The 18,508-nt window shown below is 32.1% G+C and overlaps 1 protein-coding gene across 1 annotated transcript; it reads right to left on the minus strand.

The window, feature by feature from the left end:
- Window positions 1-244: 244 nt before the first annotated feature.
- On the minus strand, window positions 245-2,251 carry LOC110690891 (zinc finger CCCH domain-containing protein 23-like). Its single transcript, XM_021867791.1, has one exon. It carries the CDS (start codon window positions 2,123-2,125, stop codon window positions 1,046-1,048), a length of 1,080 nt encoding a protein of 359 aa, XP_021723483.1. The 5' UTR covers window positions 2,126-2,251; the 3' UTR covers window positions 245-1,045.
- Window positions 2,252-18,508: the final 16,257 nt, after the last annotated feature.

Genomic DNA, 18,508 nt, shown 5'->3' on the forward strand with positions numbered 1-18,508 from the left:
ATATGAAATTGTTAACCATATTTTCCTCGATACATTACATCTATTGATCTATAGCATGAAAAGGGTGTCAACGAACACCATCGAAAACACAAGGAACTTAATGAGTGCCACAAAGTAGCAAATGCATCTCGTTCAATCTTTACAAATATAGACAAAACACTACCAATTATTCTAGCTAGTGGTCCATAAAAACTAGCCATTCTAAGCAACCCATAAATCACATCAACATTTGTGACACAATTCGTACAAAATCCAATCACTCGGTAAAAATAGCAAACAAATAATTATACATTACCATTATATAATAATTGTAAGAGTAGTTCACAATATTTACAACCTAAATATAGATAATTCAAAGCTAATTAACAACGATTAATCATCATAAAACTCATTATCGACCTATCATAACTCATAGCAATAATAATCGATACGAAAAATTACATGCTTAAAATGGGAAATTACTTGTCTTCCTCTTCATTTTCCTTCTTAGGTAGCTTGGTAAAAAAAAATAAAGAGTAGGCTTCAGCTGTACAAAATAAGATCTTCCTCCTTTTTCTTGGCAAATCTAGGACCTTCCAGATTGTCCCCCAGGTAGAAAAATTAAAAATAAATTGAAAAAAAAAGTTTTTTTTTTTTTTTTTTTTTGGATTCCTTAACACCCCCACATATTTGGGAAAGTTTTATCTACAATATAATTCCTTTCATAGTAAATCTTGAAATCTCCCAAAATTAATGGGTACTTCCTTTGAGTCAGCAGAATTGTTTTAGACTGCCAGATTTTAAAAAAAAAAATTAAAATGAACTAATCATAATTATAATATGAGTAGTAAATAATTAATTAATGCTTCTAATACCCAAATTTTTTAGTTAAAAATTCTTGGGGAAAAAAAAATTGGAAAAAATAATTTTTTTTTTTTTTTGAGTGAAATTATTTTTCTTCACAAATCACCGTGATCCTAAATAATTTACTCCATGGTAAGAAAATATTGGCTTTACGTACTCATAATATCCAAATGGGTGTGTATTCTAGGGTGTGGTAATTCAATCACTCAATAAGATCACACACCCACCCGAAATCAGGACCCGGTCCGGGTGCCGATGTCGAAAGTGGGCTACCCGACCCATCAAGAGGATTTTCTTTGCTTAACTTTTCGAACATCCGAGCCCTTAACTCCCTACCAGACTCAACCCTCTCCATCACAGGCTGCTCATCTTCTTCACCAATATCTTGATTATCCCAATACCCGATCCTCGGCCGGGTTGGGGTTGTCGGCAGGCTAAAGAACCCAGCCCGATTAATCGCCGTGGGAGTCCCAACCCCGCAAGGGGACCCGAATACAGGCGAGCCATTCACGTGCATGGGATGACTCCCCCACGAGCTCGGTATGGATTTGACCTTGTTTAGTTGTAGGTTCCTGATGGAAGCCATGAGGTCGCCTACAGACGGGGTGTTGATGGTGCTATCCTCGGAGCCCGAGACGAGCCCACTTCCTCTCGGGCTACCGAGGCCCGGCCCGGTCCGGAGCTGATCAGGCGTGTGGGCGAAGAAACAAACCCGGCGCTTACACCCGGGCCCGTCCTTACAAGCCTGGGTCCGGAACCGGGTCGGGTGTAGCCAGCACTCGAACACCCCGTGAGCGAACTCGCACCCGTCACCCTTCTTGCATCCTCCTTTCCTAAACTCGGAACACGCCGTCCCCGAATAGCTAAACTTCCTCGGGTCCCTTCGCCTCGCCTTCTCGCCAGGATGGGCGAAGGGACACTCAGTCCAATCATGGGCCCGAGCCCGAGTACACTTACGTACCTTAAAATCATACATGAAAAAATCATCATCATATTCACCTGATAAAAAATCAACCTCACTAGAATAATCCACCGTCGCCGCCGCCGCCGGAGAAACCTCCTTATCAACGGCGTCGGCAAGGAGGTACCGACGAAGGGACGCTAAAACAGCGTCGTAGTAAGTGGGGGAATTAGGGAGATGATTAGAGCCTACACCACCGCTATTTGATTGTAGCGGCGGTGATGAGGCTGGGGATGAGATATGTACCGCCGTGGGAGAATACGATTCCTGCCACGGCGGTACATCAATCTGATGATGATGGCGGGTTTCTCCGATCATCATTTTGATTTCGGGTTTTTGGAGAAAGAAAATGAATGTATACAAACAATAATATAAAATAATAATAAAAGTGTTATTTGGTAAGTGTTTGTAGTTTTGATTCGTGTCCGATGATATGATAGCAAATGACGGCTAGATGAAGAGGGGTATATAAAGGGTTAATTTAACCATGGTTAAGAATTTTGAGAATTAAGGTAAAAATTAATTAAAAATGGATTTTAATTACCAAAAGCGGTTAAAAAATGTGGAAAATACTAGAGGTGGAGGAGGTTCTAGAGTTACCAGCTGTGACTTGGGGGTGAAGGAAGGTTTATTGGGATTCGTGGGATTTTGATGAGGTGGAATTTGGGAGGACATGTGGTGTGATGTGATTGGTGAAGGTGAGAATATAATTGGTGATTTTAAGGGTGGTGTCAGTGAAATACTAATAAAGGGTTAATTTTTTGAGAGTATTGAATTTCCAAAGGCGGTGGAGCGTCAAATACGTAAAGCCTTTTTGTATTCTCAAGCTTTTTGTTTTTTCGACTCTCCGTATTTGTTTTACAAAGTATTTGTACACGTATTAATAAAGTGTTAACTCACTTAGGGTCTGTTCTCATACGTTTATTTTCACCTCAGTTCATTTCAACTTCTAATTTTCTTCTCTTATAAAATATTTAGTTCAGTTCAATTTTGTTCAGCTTCTAATTTCCTTCTCTTATAAAATATTCAGCTCGGTTTAGTTCACTTCAGCTAATTTCAGTCTATAAGAACAGACCTTTAATAAGGTTCTTATTAAAAGTCAAAAATTTGGATCCTACTAATTGAAGGTAAATACTGAATAAAACCTATAAGAATTGAGATATAGTCATCAGAATCGTTGTTGCTAATTAAAACAAGTAGTATTTGTACACATTTTTTTTTTTGTTAGAGGGATTTAATTTAGGTTTTCAATACTAAATTTAATTTCAATTTTTTCCAAGATCCTTAGGGATTAAGGGATGATAAACAATTTATAAATAAAGTCAATACGTAACATTAGGATTAGAGACCCTTCTTATGAGAGAAATTCATAACATAAATATCTTGGTAATGTATTTAGACAATTTATATTAAAAGTTCGATAATCACTACGGAGTATTACTAGATTGAATCAAATACGATATACTCTTACTTGATTTTTTGCTCAATGATCAACACTCATTTCTACTTATTGAGATCTTCAATCATGTATTAGTTAAATTTGTATCTAAAGTTCAATTTATACTTTTCCTATCTATAATAGAAAGTAGGTTTTTTTTTCCAATTTCTCTAAAAACCCTGTAGAGTGTAAGGGCTTGTTGTCTTCAACTTAATTTCAGTTCAGTTTAATTCTAATTTCCTTCTTTTATAAACAATTTAGTTCAGCTCCAATCACTTCATTTCAGTTCACTAAGCTAAATCAAAACAAACCCTAATTAAGTATTTTCTATGAAAAAGGATAACAATAATTCTATGGTACATATACACTTTTAGCTATTTCAATTTTCAAATGATGTTATAAGGGGGAAAAATAAAACATTTGAATATCGATCATATAGTAAGACAATGGTTGATATAGTCATATAGTGAGGACTGATCAAGGGTGCTTGCCATGCAAATTATGACATGAATGGTTATATAGCCATATATACTCCGTATATCTTAATAAATTAATTTAATTATACGTATACTAGTATTACTTATAATCTAATTGAAAGCTCTACATACTCCAAAAAAATCATACTTTAATATATACATGTGGCAAATTTATTAAATATTTGATACCTTTGTTTTACGTTATAATCATCATACCAATACCATACCATTTTAAGTATGTACGAGTACATACTAGTTTCTTAACCATAACTCAAAATGCACAAACTTTTGCTTAGTAAACCTTTATATCTATAAATTTGCTCCTAAAAAGGTGACTAAGTAGATAATGAGAGATTTTAGATAATAATAATCATGGCTTTACAGAAGTTTCAATTACAAAATAACAACTAAAAATGAATTTCCAATCAAAAAAATATAAAAAAACATTATCCTAGACAGTTTTAGTAAATCTCAATAATTAGAGAAGTACACAATAATTGACTAACGTTACTATAAATATGGGTTGTACAAAGTCAAATGAATCACTAGACGCGTGTGCGATTTTTGGAGATGGTTTTGCATGAAGCCATGTGCGAGTCTTTGCGACTTTGCTAACCCATTTCCTTCTAATGTTTTTTTTTTACCCCTTTGTTAAGGAGCTCTTTTCGTTTCTTTAATTTACCTCTTCTAGTAAATTTTACGGTAATTATAGTGTGATGTGTTGTTAATACCATATAATTAAGGTTTCGTGTGTTAATAATGAAAGTTTTTTGATAAGTCAAGAATTCGTTTAGATATAAAGCAATCTTAAACTGCTATGTGCATCAAAGTATGAATTATGATTCATAAACGTATTAATATGAGTCGAGTAATTCTCCCTCCGGTTCTCAATATAATATTTAAAAGATACTGAAGAATGTGCACGTAAATTAAAATAAGGTGTTATTTCAAGATCGAAAAGTTAAGCAGGTAATTGGAGAGCATTCTAACTCATTTTGTAGATTATGACTAGTGTAGGTTATTATGAATAGTTACATATGATATGGTAAATTTTTGTAAAAAAATGTTGAACAAGCTAAGCTAGCTATGAGATTTTTTTTATAAATGCAAAATTATGAGATGTACCCGAAAGATCAAACAATGCAAGAAAGCTCAAACATAAAAATCAAGTAAAGATACCAAGGGCCCTCTTAACTCTTGTGGATTAGCTTGTGACTTTAACCACCAAAAGATTGACAATCTTGAAGACAAAGCATCAAATTGTAGCCACATATTAGCAACTAAGGTAGTTAATTCACAATTCTAGGACACACAAAATTTGTACAATAGATCCATACAATGAATTTGTGGGACCTATTTTACGATCACACAATTACTTCATTTTGCTCCCAAAGAATTTTCATGCACTAATCAATCCATTGCATTTTCAGGGCATTCCAAAACTCAAATAATTGGTTTCATTGAGGAAGAGGAAGCAACATGATGGTTATTTAACTACTTCTATCTCCTAGAGGTTTTGTCTTGGGATCGATCCTCACTGAATCAAAAGAGGGGATGAGAACGGGTCCTGAAGTAAAAATGGCGGTGCGTGGTAACTTAATGTTAATACTTCGTATATTACACGGTGAGTTTAAGTCAAATTTTTAAAGGCAATGTTTAACGATATACAATGGAAATAAGGTGTAAACAGTGATATCGAGAAAATACCACTTTTGAATAAATTCACAATTACTCTCGGAATTATTCTTTAATTAAAGCGAGTGTGTTTTTTTTTTCCATGGTGGGGCTAGAGGACGCCCTTCATCCTGCGGTAACTCATCAAAAGGTCCATTCCTCTTCTTTTTTTTTCTTCCCTAGGGATTAAGTTAAGTAAAATTTGACAAAGCTGATTAGTTGAATGATATTCCAAATTAAAGCAACGTATTCAGTTAGAAATAGTGACAACATCATGATTTATAATATAGTGGACTTGGCTTTTGAGGTAAAACAACAGAAAAGATCAAATGTGCATATATTCTTACACGACCTAAAAATAATTTGGTGTTTTTTAGGGTCGTAAAAGAAAATTGGTGTTAATGTATTGTTTTGTCAATCTTGTCCCTATGATAATAACATGCATATCCTAGAAGAATCACAGTGCTTTAAAATGTGTAATTTTCAATCACAATTTTTGTGACCCCACTTAATAAGTCACATTATTATTTCAACTTTATTAAGGGCCATTACTTGTTCTAGTACTACCCATTTGATAATTACATCTTGTTTGTACAAATTCTTTTGGCTTCATCCCGGCATATCTAGAGTTGTTAAAAATTGATTCGATCTGATTAAAATTTGACAAGAAATGAATAACTTGATGAAGAAAATATAATAGCAAGCTTCCTCATAAATAACGAACCGGGTATGTACACATGCTACATATCAAAGGGTCGTTAGGTTTCTAAGGTAGAATGATTCGTTAAATACATACAATTTATTGATTTAGTATCATCTTATAAAGCATGAATTTAGCTATAATTTATATGTGGAGTGATTGTTGTTGCTCATTAAGCAAAAATTGAATGTTGCATTCTTAGTTTAATTCGGTTAAAATCAGTTTATTTGGGCTATTGACATCTTATAAAGTATATATGAAATTTAACTCTATAATTGATTGTAGAATTATTGTTGTTGGTCCTTAAGAAGAAAAATAAAATTTACAAACTCAATTAGATTTAGTTAATAAATAAATTCCAATTACCGAATATAAAAGTCGTACAAGAAGGGTTACATCAAATTATCCAATATACCAAACTATGAAGGTATAAGGGTGTAACTGGATCAGTGTCTTTCCTACATAATCAGCAAGCTTCATTAACATATATATTTTTTTGAAGTACATCATTACCGAATAACACATATAGGGTCTCATATTGATAAAAGTTAAGAGTTAAACTCTTAATAAGGTTGAAGAGCTACTCCTCCTTAAAGATGGCACTAGGTCGAGCCGATCTGAAGCCCAGCACCAAAAAAGCACGACACGGTACGGGCACGGAAAAAACACAGCATATTACGGTACTATGCGTGTTGGTTGTGGATTGCCTTTATTTGGGAGAAGCACGATCAAACACGGCTCGATCGGGCTTGACACAACAAAACATGCTAACATCAATGCAATTTCGCTTAAAGCAAGCCTAGCACGGCCTAGCACGTGAGCCCAAGCCAACCTTTTGAAATCTTTGGCCCGGTACGACATGAAACTCGTGGGCTGAGTCATGGACCAGACTTAACTAATCCCAAATTAAAGTACACGGGACTGGCACGAGGCACGACCTGACATGACCCAGAGCCATCTTCACTCCTCTTATCGTCATATATTTTTGGGATGGAACTCCTTTGGAGTTGTAAAGTGAACTCACTCTGTAGTGATTTTACCTAAACACATATTTCTAACCATATTAATATATAGCAATTCAAGACTACAATAATATATTTAAAGCAACGTTATATTTTTTTGGCAAAATGGTCTGATGGTCAATGCTAATAATCATCTGTCAACGTTGTATGTGATTTGGATATAGACTTCCAAGTTCCAACCCTCTTAAAAGGTTCATGCTCGTGATGTCTTTTTGTCCTTTTGAATTACAGTATCATTTTTCACCTTGTTCGTTCATCTCAATAGTTCACAAATCACAATCATATATACTTCGTATAACATTTAAGTAGAAATATTGTGTACATGTATCATAAATCAACATATTTTATTTTGAACATATAAAAATAAACGATAAGATTAGATTAGATCCGTCTTCTCTCAAGCATACGACTTCTAAACAATCACGTCATAGTAGTATTATTTCACATAATAGAAAGCTTCAAACTATGAGCTACGTACATATATTTCAAAGATACTTCTTTTATCAATGGTTTCATATAAAATAAAAACAAGTTGAAATTTACAAGTATATATAGCACGTAGTTTAGAGATATATAGCAGTCATATAAAGCACACATACTTGAAATAGAGAGGCATATTAGATAATGTCTCGAAAAACTACCATTTATCATCCCGATTTATAGTCAATGTGTCAAAAGATATCAAACTAGATATGACCACATTATTTTAAGGCCGACCAACACTATAATTAAGGTCGTCTTATATAATTATTGTAACTGTTGGTCTATTACGCAGGTAATTAACCAACAACTACTTGTACTATGTTATTACATTTTAAAAAAAAAAAAAAAATTCTATTGAATAGGTTATTACCATGTGATGTGTGCAAGAATTGTAACCCTAATTAAGATTTCATAAATTCTTATACTTGACGCATCATAACACTTGTTATAATGTGATAGAGTCGTGATAAAATTACATCATTTACATGTAATAGGGATAATAAAGTTACTGACCATGCATAAATGAGGCTATCAATAAACAATGAGTATAGTGATTTAAATGATGATGATGACCTCTCATTCCAATTCAATGATCTTCGAATTTGTAGGTTTTGAATATTTTTACCCTCTCTAGGATGAAGCAACTACATAGTTAATCAACGATATGGATTGATGAGCAAAATGCTCGAGTTTAGAGTAGTCCGGATGAAGCTCTACGAAAAAAAATAAAAGTTGTGCTTTTAGCAACCACAATTAAGTGTCAAACGCTCATATATATTAGTATATAACCTTTATGTATGAATGTATCATATGTAAGTTTTAACGAATTGAAAGTGTAACGAATCATTGGCGATTAGCTAGCGATTATATAAATAAGGATTTGTTCACATTTACTGAATTGAACTGATTGGAGCTGAACATAACTTAACTGAACTGAACTAAGCTGAAAGGATTATTTTATGAGAGAGGGAAATTAGGAGCTGAACTAAACTGAACTGATTGGAGCTGAATTGAACTGAAATTAAGCTGAAGTGAACGGACGCTAAATGGAGAAATTTATATAAAGGGCAAGGGTTGGGCATTGAATTATCCAATGATACATCTATCAACATATAATCCTTATTATTTTGATCTCACAACAAAATGGCATCAATTACATACAAGACCTACTAGGCTACTACAAAGTACTAATTATTGATTGCGCGCACATGTGCTTGCTCACAAATCTTACCTACAATATATACTTCTACCACTAAATTCATTTCTTTACGCTATTACTCCACCCTTACCTTAACCCTAAACATCAACATACATTAAAACAATATAATAATTAAAGGGGTAAGTACATGGTGAACAGTGCACCAGTCGAAATCTTACCAAACCACAAGCAACTACATTACCATCAAAGCTACTCCTACCATGCACGTATCAAACGAATAGATTGATTAGTCTTAATTGATTATTTTTAGACACAATCATAAATAATTATTATAAGATTAATTACTCTTAAGATTAATTTAAACTCATACTATAATCCGATGGATGTACAGAGTTCCATGTGCATGATCATGAGGTGTATACCACATTAGTACAATATGGGTTATGCATGGCACTTTATATCATTTAATTTATAAATATAATTATAATATAAGGTTTTTGAGTACTTTTCGAGGAACAGAATAACTTGAGATACATCATAACATCAAAGCGCACCTAAATTCCTAAAATATTAGTATGACATCATACATCTTGAGAATCGTGGGCATATGGATAAAGGGTTGTTGTTGGACTAATAATAGTGCTCTATTAAGTTTTATATTGGAACTTTTTTGGCCGTCATTTAGAAAGGAATACTCTCCCTTTGTTTTTTCAAGTTTTGAGTTCATTGAGATAAATTTTGTTTCTAAAAATGTATGGTAGGAGTAAGGATCAAGAAGAGTTGGTTCAAGTGGTAAGTAAGTTGATATCGCTTAAGGGAGGTCTCGAGTTCAAGCCCTGTCGTATGTAGAAATTCTTGTTGGGAGACTCACCCACCATAAGCCTCGTCGTATAAAGAAATTCTTGTTGGAAGACCACTCACCATAAGCCATATGTGCTACTCAAGTCGGATCCGGATGTAGTCGGAGCTAAAATTCAATGAACCGAGTGGGCATCCTAAAAAAAATAGTAGGAGTAAATAAAAAAAATATTTCCTCTATTTCAGATCAATATTTGACACAATATTTATTTCATCTCTATTCTGTTCAGTTAAGTTAAGTTCAGCTCCAATCAATTCAGTTCAATTCAGCTCCAATCAGTTTAGTTCACTTTAATTCTGTTCAGCTCAGTTCGGTAAATATGAACAGACCCCTAGTGTATAACTTTTGATACTGTGAGACTTTGGATTATAAATGTGGTTTCATTGTTACACCAGTGTGATTGTGTGAAAGGTGGAGCACTGGAGCCTCTCAAACAAATAATATTGGTGGAACCAAAGTTTATTAGCTCTTTCATTTAATAATTCTAAAACAGCAAATATTTACAATAATGTAATCTACGACATCATCAATAAACTATTTCTTCTATTCCTTTTAGACATTTATTTGACATTTTACATCTTTTACGGATTTACTTTGACTAATTTCATGTTTTATCCTTCACCATAAAAGGTCATGTCCCTTTCCAAAATAAAAATATAGTCATGTCATTTCAATGTAATTCTTTTAACATTTTATCAAGCTAGGCACTGTATTGAAAAGAAGAATTAAGTGTCTGTTCATATTTACTTATTTTCAGTTCAGTTCAGTTCAGTTCAGTTTAGTTCAGTTCAGCTCTAATCAGTTCAGTTCAGTTCGATTCAGTTCAGTTCAATTCAGTTCAGTTTTATGCATTTTAATTTTTCAGTTCAGTTCAATTCAGTTCAGCTCCAATCAGTTCAGTTCAGTTCAGCTCCAATCAGTTCAGTTCAATTCAGTCCAGTTCAGTTCAACTCAGTTCAGTAAATATGAACAGACCCTAATATATTATTGTGTGCTTAATCGAAAAGTTATTTTTAACAAAACGAATTAGGCCTTACTCCCTCCATTATCCCTTAATATTTGCAACAATTTACTTTCTACTCCGTAATTTGCCCTAATATATTATTGTGTGCTTAATCGAAAAGTTATTTTTAACAAAACGAATTAGGCCTTACTCCCTCCATTATCCCTTAATATTTGCAACATTTTACTTTCTACTCCGTAATTTGTCCTTTTAAGTTAGGTAACCCGATAAATAACAATTAATATGTGGTATATTGCTACATATAAGTAGTCAAATTTATAATGTAATAGTGCAAAAAATGCGTCAAAATGATGAATCTATTAAAAAATAAAGAAAATATATATTAGAAAATTTTGATAATTACCAATTTACCACCATCTATTGTTGCCAATATTAAAAATAGCACCTCAAGGTTTTTTGTTTTTTAATCTTACCACCTAGTATTTTCCAAAAGTTTTAAAATTCCCACCACTTTGACACATGACGTCATTATGGGATCCACACTTTCGTTTTTCCTCTCTTTCTCTCGATTTCCCCTGTTCTTCTACTCCCTTCTTTCAATTTCATTTCTCAAATTTGATTTCAATTACAAAAAATTCTCAAATTTGATTAAAATTTCTACAATCTAATCTACAACGAACTGAATTGATTAGTTTAATTAGGGTTTGGGTAATCAATTTGGGGGTTTTCTAAATTCGACAAATTACCACGGATAAACCCCTAATTTATACCTAGGACTTGTTCTCTTCGGCTTAATTTCACTTCAGTTCACTTCAGTTCCTAATTTTCTACTCATAACAATTCAGTTCAGTTCAGTAATTCAGGACAAACCCCTATTAATAATTACTTCTTTCGCCCCCTGCTTTAATTGACTTTTACACTATTCACCACCTCTTCTTTCACCGTCTTTTGTAAATAATAGGTAAAGAAAAATATATTCATTTGTGATATTTTTGAATTTGTCTCAATAAATATTACCCTAATATAAATAACTTTTATAATTTTTACTTATAAAAATTAAATATATTTTTTATTAAAAATTTACATTCAAAAACGTGGATAATGCAAGGGTGAAAAGGGTAATCTCAGAGGGGACAGAAAAATGAAGGTAACATGCAGGAAGTGCCGCGTGTAAGGAGCAATGACCCCACGTGTGGACAGTAGAAGCTTTTGAAGAAGTCAGGATTCTTGTTGTTAGATTTGTGTCACACGTGGAGGCCCAACGCTTATCGTATCCACAAGAGTGTCCTTTTTTTAACTTAGATTTTATTTTTTTGATGTCCTCGATATTTGAGCTTTGAAATACATTCCCCTCGTTTTGTAATGTGTACTTTTGACTGGAATACTACATTAGCATATTTACTTACCCGATCTATCCTATTCCAAACACATTATTAGATTTACCGCGTTCCACTCGATGAAGTAAGTGTTAGGAAAAAAGAGTGTAATTGTGTTTGATTAATGCGGAACAAATCAATGAAAATAAGAACAAGAAAAACATCAATAAAGATAAGCAAAGAACACAAGGATTTACGTGGTTCGGTTAAAATAGACCTACATCCACAGGTGAGGGATTCGAGAGCTTCTTCACTATAATTGAGAAAGAAACAAGAGAATAATACAAAGAGTTTTAAATCTAATGGCTCAAAAGTTATTGATCTAAACGATCAACTAAATGGTCATTTTATAACGCAAGGAAACCCTAATAAAACCCTAAGATTGTTCCCCAATTATACTCAAATAACCGTCATAGAAAAGATATAATTTTAGGAAATATTCCATAAATTATCCTAGAATAACCTAACTATCGAGTTATAGCTCGACAGCTAGCTCATGCCTGCCGCAAGTCCTCATAGGGCCGAGCTATAGCTCACTCGCATAGAGCTATAGCTCGCAGCCTCGTTGCAAATTTCCAGCTTCGTCAGGTTTTCGTAAAACGGTCATAACTTTCTCATTTCTTATCGAAATTGGGCATATGACCTATCGTTGGAAAGCTCTTGAACCACGCTATCACCTCCAACTTGAATCAACTCAAAATCAGTTGTAGTTTGAGAGATACAAGCGTTCAAAGTCATCCCTACTAGATTTCGAGTCACAATTTAACAGTAAGGACTCAAACCAAAAAAATTGATCTGATGAAAAATACCTTCTAATTAAGCGTCTGTTCTGGATGACTGAATTGAGTAAAACTGAACTGATTAGAGCTGAACTGAACTGTCTACAAGAAAAGGAAATTAGAAACTAAACTGATTAGAGCTTAACTGAACTGTATACAAGAAAAGGAAATTAGAAACTAAACTGATTAGAGATGAACTGAACTGTTTACGAGAAAAGGAAATTAGAAACTGAACTGAACTAAATTGATTGACGTTGAAATGAACTGAATTAATTGACGTTGAGCTGAATTGAACTGAAATTAAAGTGAAGGAAACATGCCCTAAGCCAACAACAAATTACATAAGTATAAAAAGATTTTTTTTATATTAATCAGAATATTAATTCAAAATAAGTATACGAAAGAGAGAGTAATAATGTAAGGTTGGGTACGAAAACAACCTAATTGATCCAATTTGTGATCCGGTCTAATTGATCTTAAATTCAAAATTTTCAATTTTTTTTTATGTTTCAGATTTTTTGGATTGGACTCAGATCAACTGCCTATCTATTAGAATTTTTCGATATTTGATTCGGTTTTATTTGTTGTTTGGACATTTCAAATTGAATATTAATTTTTCAAATTAGATTTATGAAGTTATTACTTACTTTTTTTGTTGTAATTAGGGTAATTATGGGTTACTCAAAAAAAAAAAAGGGGGGGGTAATATGGAGTGAACCAGCTATACCTCTTTTTTATATTTATTTATACTTTATTAAATAATTATAATTTCATATAAAAGGGTGGAGATTAGATATTTGGAAAATGCACATTTAGAGAAATCTATTAACATGCTACTTGATCATAGTTTAGTTGATATTGATTCATATTAGACAAGAAAGAAGAAAAAAAAAATCACAATTGATCCGATTTAGCCTTGATAAAGTAAGACAAAAACATTTTAGTTTTGAAAAATTGAAAAGGTTGTAAATGGAGAAAGGTATGTGGCCGACCATACTATCCCTTTAAGATTAATGTTTTGACATTAAGGTCTCATTCGATTTGTTAAAACTTCATTAATCTTGTTTGAATTTGATTAAGTTTATAACAAATTAGTGAATATGACTTGGTTGAACTTGAAACATACTTGAATTAGACGACTCGTCAGTGAAATTTGACACTTACAAGCCATACTACATGCTAAATTTAACATTCAATTTGTCACTTTGTATTCATTATAAAGGACTGACTTCGTTATAAACTTATACAGTAATATAAAGGCATATTCAGCTTATGTGTAAAAAAGTTAAATAATATTGTCTCTTTTTTTTAGGGACAAATTTCAATGTCAATTTCATTGATTTTGACAGTGAAATTTCATTGAGATTAAGAATAGTTCTTTTATTATTTTTTATTTACCGTTATTATTTGCACACAAATTAAAATAAGTGGAGAGAGAGAGAGATGTTGATATTGTGACTTGTGAGTGTATGCAAGAAATAAGTGAATATAATTACTACCTCGGTTAACTTTAATTGTAACAAATGAGTTTTTTATACTTCATAAATAATACCCAAAGTTACAATTTAAAATTAACAGCGGTAGTAGAAGATCGAGATTGAATTGAAAGTGTTAAAATGGATAAATAAGAAAAAAGAGTGGAACTTGTAGTTGGGGTTTGCCAAATACATCGTATAAAACAAAGGATAAAGAACTTTTAAAAATGGTGTAAAACAAAATTATAAAGAATTTATGGAACAAAGATAGTAAAAACGGAATTACGATTTTCAGCTTGATGTGTAGACACATTGAATAGGTCAAATTTCATCTAAAAAAATAACCCATTTCAAGCCTAGGGATTGAGTCGGATTTTACCAACTATTGGGTCGGACCCTTCCTATCAAATAGTTTGATTCTTCGCATTTAATTGGGCAAATTAGGTTTTAGACTAGAATAGTACTTCAAAAAAAAAAAAAACCTTAAAATTTCCTTTTTAATTTTCGAATTCAACATAGAAATTAAATTGTCAATTTTGGGTCAAATTATTGAATCGGATCATAGATTGGAAGACTAAAAAGTTTGGCGATATAATAATATTTCCACCAAACTAATATTGTTTGTTTAGTTATAGATTCTTAATACGAGAGGAACTTTATGTTAGATTACTCCTGTTTGATGTTATTGGATAAAGATGTGACCTAATACATATGAATGAATGTGGATGTCACCTTCAAGAAAGATTTAGAGTATCTACTACTACTCTAGTAGGCTGTTCATCTGAAAGCGAAATGTTGATTATAGTTGGTTCCAAAATTTAATTATTTTTATATGATGCTCAAATGACAGTTTAGATAGTTTCTAAGATAAATACAAATTAATTATGTACTTAATTTAGTCTAGCATGTCTTCAATTATATGAAGTATCACAATTTTTTGGTAGGGGACCATGCATGTTTCAGCTTAATCCTCGCGTTATCCGGAAGTATGCTGCACCACTAATTTCTTTAAACTACAGTTTTATGTCTCTCTACCTTTCCACTCTCTCGCGCATTTTTATTTAAGCAAAATGATGTACGCAATCCTTAACAAACGAAAATGCAAACAAAAATGTTTTAATCAACTATTAAACTTAACAATGCATAATTTTGTCATGAATTTCTTAGCTTAATATTATGTACAAAATATGAATTGAATACAATTTAGGTAATTTGACTCTTTTAATTAATTGTATGTCCGTAAGGGTTATATTTGTACTATGCTCTACAAAGTTTAAATAAACTTATGTTTAGCGTGACTTTTTTTCTTTTTTATATATTTTTTTATTATTTTCTTTTATAGAGAGCCACAAGGGCGGGGTGAGAATCGATCCCATGATCTCTCCTGAAACCGGGAGGGGAGCTATAACCACTTGAGCTATTCCTTGCTCTCTGACTTTCTTCTTACTGATTAACCATGCACCAATAAATTTTATAGATCATATACTATACTATGTACCCATGTATACATAATAATAAGAGAAAAAAAATGACTAATAACTCTTGTTAACCAACCTTATTGATTCAAAGAGTCCATGGTCTATAATTATAAGACTCATGTAAGTGGTAAAACATACGCCGGGAATATTATTATTAATTATACATAGACCTACTTTTTACCAATAATATTCATGTACCATTCTTGATCCGATCCATAATCACTTCTTTGTGCATTTATCCTCCATTAGAATCACTAATCCATTAAATAATCTTTGAATGTAATTAGTAGATTAGCTTACATAGCCTCTTTCTTATCTACATCTAGTTATCTACCCTATCTAAATTAGGGCTCCTACCTTCCTATCGTCAATTAGCCCTATAATGGGTAGCACATTACCAATTTATGGGCTGCTGATGTTAGCATGCTAGCTTAGGTAGCCTTCTTAATTAATTTAAACACTACAAATCATTAATTTTTTCTTTTTGAGAGGACAAAGTATGTAGTAACTTTATATACTAACCTTTATTGCACATAATTATTATTTTTTTTATTTTTTTTTAAAACAGAGGTAATATATAACACTATATCTTAGGTAAATCAATGTTCGTTCTTATCTCTCACAAGTCACAATAACACTTTGTTTCATAAAAATATCTCTTCAACGACATCTAATAAAAAACCAAAAAACTACGAATTACTTAAAAATTTTCTAACGAACCTTATTATTCTGTACAGGAATTGATTTTGTCACTCTAAAAATTATTTTTTCGCTTCTTTAATTTGAGTACGAACCCACAACTACACAAGTAATCATTTCCCTTGTAATATGATAGAGGAAACAAAACATTATTGATCCTAAAAAGTACAATAGATTTCTCATAAAATTGATCTAAAAACCCAAATTGGTGGGTGAAATATTGACAAATTGACAATGTTCAATTTACCACATTATCAATAGTGCACAGTCTTCTTGAGTGCAATAAATTTATCATTTAACACGTTACATTCATCTTTACCATTCAATTTCAATTTTCATGATACTACTTTTACTAATGATCCGTACTATAACTTTATGTAGGACGTAAATGGAAGTGTCGTATACAACTATACATGCAGGAGTTATGCTCTCATTTATAGTCTATCCAACAACAGAATATCCATTTCGTGTACTCCATACATCGATCAGTTTCAGCAGTTTTAGCAATATGCATGCCAATATCATAACAGTTACAATATACTCGATCTGTTACGTCTGTATCTCTATCCCTTCACGCGATTAAAATAAAATGACATTAATCATAATTCATAAGTTAGTATATAACTTTTTTTATAAAAAAAACACAATTAGCATGAGAGATTTTATTAGACGTGTCTCGAGTAAATATTATCTATCATGTCCAAATATGTTACAAGTAATAGTCAAAATTGTAGACTAAAAACCAAGAAAGCCAAGTGATTTGAATTACAAGAACATAGGAAGTATATAATTTGATTTAATCAATTAAAAAAAAAAAATCTAATTAGCACAAAAACAGATCTTGTCAATAAAATTAAGATTTAGATTAGTAGAAAGTATTAAATTTATACACAAAATACTACTAGTCATAATAAAAACAATTGATTATGATCAATAAGTATCATGAATTTTTGATAGGTAAAATTTGGTTTTGATCATCAAAATAACTTTAGTAACAATGCTGAAATTTCTTGCTAGAAAATTATAAATACGTACGTATGAATCAACTAATGAAAAACAAAATGGGTGGATATGATCGATAGCTCCATAATTAATTGAACCGAAGACAAAATAAGTAATGTTGGTAGATTTTTAGTCTAGAAAAAATCTTTTGCAAGTACAACTTTGGACTTACGAAATTATACTTGTAAGTTGCAACTAAAAGTATTGAAAAATATAGTGAATAAACTTAAGATAAGGACTAAGATTTGATATCACTAATCAAATAATAAGCTAAAGTGGAAAAGGGGAATTATGCTTATGACATGTGCCTTTGTGTACATAATGTTTTGAGACTTTTTATATACATGCTGCAATCATATTCATTACAAGGATTTGACATTGATGAGTTAACACTCGATCGTCTTCAGTCTTCACGATCGAATTCGTTGTTAATAGAGTTGATCATCAATAGTACATTTCAGTAGTCTTATTTAACTCGAAGAAAGTGTAAATTTGAACGATTTAAGAAATATTTGACGCTAACTCAAAATCTCTTTACTTGAGATAGGTGGTGAAATTAGATAGATGAATGATGGCATGAATTTATTTTTATTTTTATTTTTATTTCACATTTAAATGGGCCAAGATTTCACAGCTCAATTGTCCAAAAGCCTATATTTTGTGGTCCGTGGCCCAATAATATATCCATTGGGTTATGAACTTATGACCACAAAATCTAGGGCTATAAAGCCTACAATCTTTCTTCAGGCCCATTAAAGAATTATGCATCTTTACCACAATCATTTCAATTGCCCAACATTTATTTTTTGGATTTTTCACCAAATACCACTTAGTTAAAGCTTAATTCACCATATACCACTAAAAACTTTCTAATACACCATGTACCACTGAGTTTAACATAAATGTCACCAAATGTCCTTAATGACTAACGTCGTTAACTCCATTAGTCATTAAGGTTAATTGTGCCACGTGGCTGTCACTTATTGGTTCTTATTAATATTATTTAATTAATTACTTAAATAAAGAATAAAAAACTTAAAAATAAATAAATAAATAAATAAATAAATAAACCACCACCAACCTAACCACCGCTCCCCACCCAGCCAACATCCCTGCCCCT

Source organism: Chenopodium quinoa, unplaced genomic scaffold, assembly GCF_001683475.1.
Source record: "Chenopodium quinoa cultivar QQ74 unplaced genomic scaffold, ASM168347v1, whole genome shotgun sequence".
In the NCBI taxonomy this organism is placed as follows: Eukaryota; Viridiplantae; Streptophyta; class Magnoliopsida; order Caryophyllales; family Amaranthaceae; genus Chenopodium; species Chenopodium quinoa.

Coding starts and splice junctions, on each gene's coding strand:
- LOC110690891 (XM_021867791.1), bottom strand. CDS start 2,125: ATGATGATCGGAGAAACCCGCCATCATCATCAGATTGATGTACCGCCG.